Here is an 11020-nt window from a genome sequence, read left to right as displayed (position 1 = left end):
CATAAAGAATAGGAATATATGGACTGATTTCTCACTTCTTTATTGAGCCTGTCAAAGACATACTGCTGCGTGACCACTTCAAACCAGTTCCTGTCCACTTCTTCCCCGAGCTGCGTGTCTTCACACTCCTTCAGCTTGATTAGGGCTGTCACTTGAGTTTGAAAAGCCTCTTCTGACAAGTGAACCATCTTCTCCCCAAAGTTGACAAGAAAAGCTTCAATTTTACCTTCCACAAAGTCAGTGCTACGAGAGGCAAAACGAAAACGTTATTAATATTCACAAAGAAAACGGACTAGATAAACGTCTAGTTTTCCACATAAATCTTGTCTGAACTTGGTCGCCTGGGTCTCAATGGTAACTGAAAAGCCAAGGACACCGGAGGTGTTTCTGCAGGATGGGTATACCTGATACCTGATGGAAGAAGAGTCAAACAAGATCTGTGTTGTAGCAGAAATATGGAAAGACATGGCGCTTCATAACTGACCCTAGAGTTTCCATTGTCCCCAGGAAATCAAAGCAGGGTTCTTCCATGTGCATCTGATGAACACAAAAATACAAGATTTTAAGAAAGAAGGACAATACCCCATACTTTCAGTTTGAGCAACGATGAAACTCACCACAAGCAGCTCCATCAGCGTATGTTCCCGCAAGTTCTTCAGCCCTGTCTGGAAACAAAAACCACTTGAAGTGCAACATTTTGGAGTTTCTCACACAAAGCTGCTAAACGGTTTGAGAAGATCTGAAATATACAGCACATGAGTCACATGGACTGCTAACTGACCATTACCTGATAGTATACTGTGACTTCGGAGTTAGCATCCGCTTTATTGAGGGACTGGACTTTACATAAGTGATGCATCTGTGGTAACTCCACCACTCGGAACAGGACAGGAGGTTCAGCTGGAGGAGCTTTATACTGGAGTTTCCTGTAAAACACCAGGATGCTGTATTTGTCAGTAAATAAATTACATGAATAAAAAAAAAAACATGTCACTTATCTGAAAAAAGATATTATACTATGAATTCTACGCTTAATTAACCGAGCAGTTCAGTTTTTTGGTGACACTCCCTTTGAAAGTAGAAAAACCTGCATCTCCCCCCATAATCTGATTCCTACAAATGTTGAATAATGAAAAAACCCAACATAGTTTATTTTTTATTACATCATTTATTAAATTTATGGACTGTTGTGAATCTGCTCTAAAAAACATTAATATTTAGTATTTTCTTTCAGCTTCATATTTTTTCTTATGAACATAAAAAATATTTTATAAAATATATAAACTTTTTGTGGAATAAAAAGTGATTTTATTTTATTTTACTACCAAAAAGTAACCTGATAACGTAACATGCATTACATGTAACATCACCTCAAAATTAACAAAAAATATTTTTTTATAATATATAATTTTATAATATGTAAAAATTAAGTATTGTACGTATACATTCTTGTAAGTAAATTGAATAAATACAAAGTTTTATTTTGTTGTTTTACCTCCAGAAAGTAACCTGATAATGTAACACTCATTACATGTAACATGTTTCCTAAACATAACATTTTTTAAATAAAATATATAAAATGAACTTTTGTAAGTTCAACTTTTTGTAATTAAATAAAAGAAAAGTTTTATTTAGTTATTTTACTTGCAAAAAGCAACTTAATAACATAACATGCATTACATGTAACAACCTACCTCAACATTACCAAAAAGTAATTTTATAAAAAATGTAATTTACTTTTTGTAAGTATATACTTTGTAAGTAAACTGAATAAATAAAAAATAATTTTATTTTGTAATTTTACTTCCAAAAAGTAACCTGGCAATGTAAAATGTGTTACGTGCTACCTCAAAATTATTTTTATAATTTTTTTTTAGAAAATAAAGAACTAAACTGACTGAATATAAAATATTTACTTTATTGTACTTCCAAAAGAGTGATAACATAATACGCAATACGATATTACACACATTATTATATAACATAAAACATTTACATTATACTTCTATTATATCATATCTAACAAACAGAAGAAGCAGTCAACTTACTCTGTAGAAATTCCTTGGATTTCTGTTTGTGCAGAAATTGTGAGCAATTACAGTTTTAATACATGCTTAAAATGAAATAAATCATCAAGAAGACTCACAGCACTTGTGAAGTTCCCTTGTACGAGTCCTTCCACAAATAACTCGGCCTTGAAGCGATTCACAAAGTCCATGAGATCAGTCACACTAAGGTCCGCCATGATGGCTTTATACTTCTGCATCACAGACCAGCGATGGTGCTCCAGGATCTGCACTCGAACATCTCTGAAACACAGGAAGTCAGACTTCATCTGCTTCAAATGATGCGAAAGGAGATCGTGGTGGTGTGAAATCTGCGGTTACCCACTTTCCAAGTCGATCTGGCTTGATGAGGATGATGTAGTAGGTTTTCTCCAGCTGCTCAATGAACATTCTTAACACATCTGGAGTGGCGCTGAAGTCGGCCAGGTGCTCTACGATCAGTTTTAGAAGCAACTATAGGATTAATGAAAGAATTAAGTTTTACTGGTACAATTAGTTTGTTCAAAAGAATCAAATGTACTATATAACTCACAGGCAGTTTGGGAGTCCCAAAGCCTTAGAAATGGCTTTATAATCCTTTCCAGACTGATACATGTCAACTGTTTTGATTCTCATCTGTTCTTGAATTTCTTTAGATCGCGGCATGATGTGTTGCTCTTTAAGCATGCTTCACATTGTCAGACAAGTTCTATTTAAGTGATTTCTTGATTCAACAGGTCTGGCAGTAATCAGGCCTGGGTGTGGCTAGTGAAATTTAACTCAGCTTTCTAAAATAATGTGGTTAATTGCAGTTCTTTCATGATTTAACAGGAGGGGGCAATTAATTTTTCACGTACGGCCACGTAGATTTGGACAGCTTTTTTCCCTTAATAAATGAAATCATCATTTAAAAACTGCATTTTGTATTTACTTGAAATTTGTTTGATGATCTGAATCTTTTAAGTGTTAAAAATATGCAAAAAATTTTAAAAACAGGAAGGGGGCAAAAACCTTTTCACACCACTGTATATGTATATAAAATTTAAGCCACATAACCAACTGTGGTTTTTCGTAAGTATTAATATTTATTTGTTTAGTGAAATATTAATTAATTTTATTTTATATATATTTATGCCACATCAACAACCTTTTTGTTAGTCTTTTATCTATCCGTCCGTCCGTCCGTCTGTCTATCTGTCTATCTATCTACTTATGTCTTATATATACTTATGTTTTTTGTAGCATTTAACATGACTAATTAAAAAAAAATGTTATTTAAACAAAATATTAGGGAATTTTAAAATCTGCCATTTTTTCAGTTATCAGCTATCAAATCTTTATCAACCCCAATTTTAATATCTGTGCATCTCTATGCCTATTTTTTTATTGTGTATTTTTAGAGACAATTTTTATTTTGAAAGAATATCACAGTTTTCAGTGTTTCATTTTTTATTTTAACAAAAACTATAGAATTTGATCAATATTTTAATCAATATAATAATAATTAATATTATATTATATTTATATTTATATTAAGTTAATTAATTTATTGTTGAGCAGCTAACAGTATCTGCCAGAATTTTAATATCGGTGCATCCCTAAAAATACCAAAAAACCTAACTTTTCCCCGATCCTTTGTGGTGGATTACCTTCAACACTGTACTGCGTCCCAAACCACTTCTCTTCAGAGGACAGAGCCCATCATGCTCGGGTGACAGCAGTAATATGTTGGCTGTCGCTGGAGTCAAGAGTGTCAAAGCAGCTGAGATGACCTTCAACCATATATCAGACATATCAGATTAAACCTCAGAACCACGGGCATAAAATGTTTAGCATTGTAAGCTCAGTCCTACAGATAATAACATGCCTCTGGAGTGTGTTCAAACATCAGCTGGTCTCCACACAAGAAGTCCTCTTTTGGGAAAAGTTGCATGTTTTCACAAATGTTCTCCACAAACTCAATTGGTTCCGTCTGGTATAAAAAACAAATATATGACAGATGAAGCCCTGCATCTGGTCTATAAATGATTTCAGATGATTTTCAAGAGAACTCATTACCTGCTAATAGTGAAACTCACTGGCTTCAATCTTCTGGATTTCTTCATAGATCCTGAGAAAAGGCATAACCAAGAGAGTGTTGAGTTTTTTTGGTTTTGTCTTTAATGAAGCCAATAGAATTCAAGGATATGAGCAAAACCAACTTTTAAAAATTAAGGTTCTTCAGAGATTATTTTCTGGAGAACCATTTTTACTGAATAGGGTTCTTGAGTTGTTTGGAGATAAAAATCATTCTCCATTGTTACACAATAGGTTCTTCAGATCAGTGTCTTGGTTTCTGCAAATGGCACATTTGTTATGAAAGTTTCCAAATTATAGACTTAGATTTGAGAGTTAATGAATCATATAATTAATTATCAGTATGAAATCAGTACTGTATGTTGTTCAAAATTTTGGGGCACACATAAAAATATATATCCTGTTTCATTTTAATATTTACATTTTTAATATATATTATTGTTTCTTTATTTGATATTTATTTATTCCTACATTTTTGTAGCATTTAAAATGAATTTAGGTTTAATTTAATTAATTATATTGTTATTTATTTATGCCTAAGTTCTTATATCATTTAAGTACAACAACTAAGTTTAGTTTTTAGTGTTTACATTTTTATTTTATTTTTATTTAAAGCTGCAGTCCGTAACTTTTTTAGGTAAAAAATGATCCGAAATCAATATTTGAGCAAGTACATAACCAGCCAGTGTTCAAAACTATCGCCTTACTTTAGCCCCGTTTACAACGGTCATCTTATAATAATGTTTTCTAATTTGAGTGGTACAGGTAGGTTTTCGCGGGAAATTCGAGCATGGCACTGCGTCATTACGCCACATCTGTAAACATAAAGAAATTGTCCCGGCTACTAGGCTATCGCATGTGAGGATCCTGCAGGTGAAGGATCGTTTATAGCCTTTTCTCACAGCAACCAGAAGTAAATGTATCATTTTGATGGTGGATTGTAATCCATAAAGGATTATATGTTTATGATACACGAACTTAATGATCCTGCAGGTGAAGGATCGTTTATAGCCTTTTCTCACAGCAACCAGAAGTAAATGTATCATTTTGATGGTGGATTGTAATCCATAAAGGATTATATGTTTATGATACACGAACTTAATATGAAATTAAGTTATATTCCAGTTATAAATGTGCTCCTGATTACAGATAGCCTGGGATTACAAAGATTTGTATTTTAAAGAAAACCAGTTTGAAGGGAGCATAGTTTGCTTTTTGGGTTAAAATCATTTCTTAATATGAAATTCGAAGAGTATGAGTATTAGATTAGACTGTGCAGAAATTGAAATCTACACGCTAATACACACTATACTCATAGTCACCAATGCTGATGTTGTTAACATTAATCATTTGAGAATAAAGTATAACAATAATAATAATTTGAACGGTTTGATGTGATATGAGCTAACCGATCTTTAGATTTAATCACCATTTGTAGGGAGATTTATGGTAATGCTTTTTTTCCTCAGTTGGTCAGAACAAACGTGGCAGACTTGTTACTTACTAGGGCTACACGATAAATAGCATGCAATATTTAACGCGCAACTTGTCAGTAAAGCTGGTTCTGTAATCAGTGGTAAATCTCCATCACCTGCGGACTTTCACATTGAGCAGCATTAACTACACAGAGCCATTGTTCACTGACCAGCTGCGCAAAACCACATTCATATTCGCGCGATTTTTTGCAAATACACAAAATAATGTTCTTTTTAGCAACATCATATGACCCCTTTAAAACTCCAGCAGCTACTAATCTCTTTCAGGGCCTGCAATAAGACAACAGTAAAAAGCGTTCTGATAATCAAACTTCTGCAAACAATTCCTGTACTGTACAGTTTCTGTTGAGGATGGGATTACGGATGTTACACAGACGTAAACGCTCTTGAAGAGCACACCTACTACACTGAATTCTTCTCAATGGCTGATAGACCATGGCGTGAAAAACAAGAACAAATCTGATTGGTCGAGTAGTCTATTACATGACAAACGTATACTCAAAACCTTAAAGGGGTCATATGATGTTGCTAAAAAGAACATTATTTTGTGTATTTGGTGTAATGAAATGTGTTTATGCGGTTTAAGGTTCAAAAACACATTATTTTCCACATACTGTACATTATTGTTTCTCCTCTATGCCCCGCCTTTCTGAAACGCGTTGATTTTTACAAAACTCATCGTTCTGAAAAGCGAGGTGTGCTGTGATTGGCCAGCTATCCAGTGCCGAATACCTGAAGCGTGAGACAGAAATGTTACACCCCTACCATACTGTGATTCCCTGTCCGGCCGGAGCGACGAAACAAAAACATTAAACCCCATTATAAACGAGGCAATTGTTGGAACAGTGTTGTAAATACAACTTAACCACTGATTTCTAGTCGTGTCCTCTTTTGGAAGACCAAACAAAGTAGTTTTGCTTTCACAATGAAACACACAGCGTCACACATGGCAGGCTTGAGTGAGGAATGGCCAGCATGCTTGAGAACGGCTTGCGGCAACCACATGTGACGACCCCGGGCTGGACTCCGCTTTGTCCGCGGTGAGAGCCGATCCGGCGATCCACAGCGCGAAGTTGATGTATTTCCTCAGCGACCAGCACGGATCAGCTCCAGGCATGACGAAGCAGATATCGTCCTCTTTTGGAAGACCAAACAAAGTAGTTTCGCTTTCACAACGAAGCACACAGCGTCTTCACAACATGGCAACGGCAACAATACTACAGCGAGAATAAAAGTTACGCCTTCTTTCTTTGCATGAACATTTGGGCGGCATTATGCAAATCTTCCCACATAGTGACGTAGATATGTGGGGGCGTGTTAGAATGAGCCGTTTTAGGTAGGTGTGGTTGGATTCGGATTTGAGACTTTAGTCTTTGTAATTTTACAGATCTTCTTTATGGACCAAGAGCTTGTAACACTCCAAAGAGAAAGGAAAAATTGAAATAGCATCATATGACCCCTTTAAATTGAGTTATAAAAATTACTAAACTGAAATAACAATAAAGCTATATATAAATATTTTTAAAAAGCTAATAAAAAGAAAAAAGCACCTAAAATTAATTTAACTTAAACTAAAGTTAAAAGTGAAAATTAAAAAATAAAAGGTCATTCAAAATATTAATCAATACTATAATAGTATATACATAATAAAATAACACAGCTAAAGATAGATTTGATAGACAGACAGATATTCGTTGTTTAATCTAAGACCATAAATTAAAATTCAGATTTTTTAAAATGAAGAATAAGGATACTGTAATTAAAGCTCTTTGTTTTAGTGAATTTTGAAAGTTTTCATTTCAAATAGTATATACAGTATATATCTTTATTATACTGGCCATCAGCATAGCATACATACAATGACAGACATGACACGTAAATATTACTATTATTATATGTGATTTGTGCTTTTATTGTTACAAATTGCATCTAAAAGTAACATTCACAACTGTACAATCACTGTACGCCCCAGTGCAAATTGTCTACAAATCAAAATACACTGACAGCAAAGGTACAACTATATATTCCAGCAGCATAAAAATAAATATCTACTCAGAAAAACAAAAAGTAGCCTATAACATCTGAATTAAAAATATCTCATTCTGAATATTTTCGACTATAGTTACAGAAAACACTCGTACGTCACTTGATAAAAATCCAAAGTAGATTATACATACACGAACCCACAAGGATTTGCTACAAGTTTCTGAAATATAAAGACATCCTGGCACGAGTTCACAATATATCTCGCCGTTCTGCTCGAGGACTTGAGTGAAGAATAATATCTTTTGAACGTCACCTGACTATGAAATGTGCTGATTGTGTTCAGTCTATTATTACTAACAACTGTTACATGTGGTTTCTGACAATACTAAGTTTAACATGAATTTAATATCATATTTTTGTGTAAGACATGAATTTTATTTAGCGTACCTAATCATGAATTCACTAAACATCAAATTTTTTCTCTCTTAACAAAGATAGCTTAAGCAAGTGCTCATTTTCTCAAAACACATACTGTGCCAGCAGTTAATAGATGGAGTCCAACGTACAATGTGCATCTGCTTCTGCTTTTTGTGTAAGACATGAATTTTATTTAGCGTACCTAATCATGAATTCACTAAACATCAAATTTTTTTCTCTCTTAACAAAGATAGCTTAAGCAAGTGCTCATTTTCTCAAAACACATACTGTGCCAGCAGTTAATAGATGGAGTCCAACGTACAATGTGCATCTGCTTCTGATCCAATCAAATCAGAGCATTGAAACCACCCTGAAAACTGCATAATGGCCATTTTGCAAAAGTCTGAGTTCATATTTGTGCCTTTTAACATAATATACACCATTTTACCTTCACTATTGAGATGGTTCACCCATTTTAGATCCAACCAGCTGCTGGTAGCCATTCACTTCTATAGTATTTTTCTCCATACAATAGAAGTCAATGGCTACCATCAACTGTTTGGTTAACAACATTCTTCAGAATATCTTATTTTGTGTTTAACAGAAAAAAGAAACTCATAAAAATGTGGTACAACTTGAGGATGAGCAAATGATGACAATTTTTTTTTTTGGGTGCACTATTCCCTTAAATGTACTCATATACTACACTCAATATATAATTCATAAGATTAGCAAGATTGTGCCGCAACGGATTGTGTTTTAAATCTAGTTTCAACAGTGAACACTTAAGTTCTGAGAGCCAAGTAATAGTTTTTGTGCTTTGCTCTAGTCCCTGCTTTGAGTTTCCTATGGACTGATTAAGTTAGAAGTGTACTATTATTACTGAACTACTTCATGTGTTTGACAGCTACAAACAAACAAGGGTGCGTTTCCCGCATCGTTAGCCAACTATGGTCGCAAGTTCTGTCGCGATCTACAATGATTCAATGTTTCCCGAAACCATAGTTCCAAGGAACATTCGCAAAATTGCGTGGTAGGAACTACTACTTTTGGTCTGTGGTTAGAAGCATAGTTTCTTGTTAGCATGCCGTCTAAATATACATTGTTTTATATGTATTTTAGCGTGTCTACAATGAGCAGCGTTTTTGAAGAGTGCGCATGTGTGTAACTGCATATGGGAACCCTGGAGTGTGACGGAAAAGGAACATGTGATGAATCGTACATCAAATAAAGAAAACCAAGGGGAATAAAATAGTTAAGCAATCCTTAGATGCTACATTCGTCGAAGTTAGAAATAACGTTGTAGAGAAGATGTGTATTGAAACAACCAAATGTAAAGTGTACACCAATTACATACTACATGTTAACGTGATTTTAAAAAATGAACAGCGTTCTGTTGTTTGAGTAAATGAACGAATCGATTATTTATCAGAAGTTTTTACTCCAATGCCTGTGTGCGACGTCATTAACGACAATTCTATTTTGTTGGACCAACATGTTTAAACGATGAAGGTGCGACCATGTTACTACGATTTCCAGAAACAGTCGTAACTAGCTAGTTAATTTTTCTAACGATGTATCATACTATGAAACGCACCCCAGATTGGTTCCAATCGCCATATAACATAAGATCAAACCAAACAACATCGGATCTGCTGCTGATACGTTGGCATATGAGTCGAGATGGAAATCAGCAACAATTCTGAGGTAGCTGGGGCGGCTTATCGGTTAGCCGGGTGGTTTTGGCACCGGTGACCATGGGTGGATCCGTATCGACTCTCTCGGACATCTTCACACAGATAATGTCAACTAAGCGCTCAAATACTTGTCTGACGTTGATGTTCTCCTTGGCGCTGGCTTCGTAGTACTCAAACCCTGCGAGAAAGTAGCCAAAGAAATCAGATCAAATCCAATAAATTGGATGAAAGACTGGACACAACTTACCTAACTGGTCGGCCAAGTGTTTCCCCTTTTCAAAAAGCACCACCCTTTCCTCATCCATGTCACATTTGTTCCCCACTAATATCACCTGAGCGTTATCCCATGAATAGGTCTTAATCTGTGTTGCCCTAAAAGGAAAAGTGCATTTATGTCATATAACTTCAGTGGATAAAACTCTATTGATTCCGGATTAAAGCTGCTCACCAGTCCTGCACTGCATTGAAGGACTCTTCATTTGTGATGTCGTACATGAGGATGAAGCCCATGGCTCCTCTATAGTAAGCTGTTGTAATAGTTCTATACCGCTCCTGTCCCGCTGTATCCTATAGACAACACAGAAAATTCACAAATTCATTATACATTTATGCCAAAAATAGTAGTTGTCAGAGGCCTGTCATATTGTTTAGGAAACAAGATACACATTGATCAGTGGTGCTCATTCAGGAGATGCAGGATTGAATCCTGAACCCATTCTTCCCTCTTTTCCCCATCATTTCCTCTTTATTTTTGCTATGCTATTTCATTTGCTAGGGTAGATGCATTTAATTTGATGCAGTCAATTCAATCTATCTTTGTTTTGTTTGTTTGTTTATTTGACAAAAAAAGTAGTGATAACACTCTATTCATCAAGGATAACACAATAAAGTTTAAAACAAAACTTATTTCCATTGTGGTCCTTGATGTAAAGCACAAACTTCACTCCCGGTAACAGGTACACTGGCGCTGCATTATAAATACAAAGATTACTAATAAAATTCCACATCTACAAAAATGTACAGTCACAAATGACCACGTACGTAATACAAATTCATCAACAAAACAACCTACTTAAGAACAAACTTTTAGCTTTTAAACTAAAACTAACCATATTCGAAATACCTTTAATGTCCAGAGGTAACTTATTCCACAAAAGTGCCCCAGAATATCTAAAAGACCTACGACCATACATAGTTTTAAAACAACATAATGTAATATCCATGAGACTTTGCCTAGTTTTATAACAATGTTGCTCATTTACCCTAGGAAAAAATACATTAAAAATGGTACATAAGATTATCA

The 11020-nt window shown here is 34.8% G+C and overlaps 1 protein-coding gene and 1 pseudogene across 1 annotated transcript in view; both read right to left on the bottom strand.

Moving 5' to 3' along the window:
* The window catches only part of LOC107599466 (nardilysin-like), a 4841-nt pseudogene extending 863 nt beyond the window's left edge, over positions 1–3978 (bottom strand).
* A 4605-nt stretch (positions 3979–8583) lies between these two features.
* LOC107599464 (ras-related protein Rab-3B-like) overlaps positions 8584–11020 on the bottom strand; it is a 3179-nt gene continuing 742 nt past the window's right edge. Inside the window, exons 2-4 of the mRNA XM_016291061.1 lie at positions 10166–10284; positions 9965–10089; positions 8584–9895 (exon numbers count right to left, since the gene is read on the bottom strand). Coding sequence (XP_016146547.1) covers positions 9711–9895; positions 9965–10089; positions 10166–10284 — 429 coding nt within the window. The 3' untranslated portion in view covers positions 8584–9710. The remainder of the gene's footprint in view (positions 9896–9964; positions 10090–10165; positions 10285–11020) is intronic.

The sequence above is a fragment of the Sinocyclocheilus grahami genome, unplaced genomic scaffold, assembly GCF_001515645.1.
Source record: "Sinocyclocheilus grahami isolate Dianchi unplaced genomic scaffold, SAMN03320097.WGS_v1.1 scaffold267.1, whole genome shotgun sequence".
Lineage (NCBI taxonomy): Eukaryota > Metazoa > Chordata > Actinopteri > Cypriniformes > Cyprinidae > Sinocyclocheilus > Sinocyclocheilus grahami.
The sequence above is the reverse complement of the archived record's forward strand: the minus strand, read 5'-3'. Positions and strand labels throughout refer to the sequence as shown.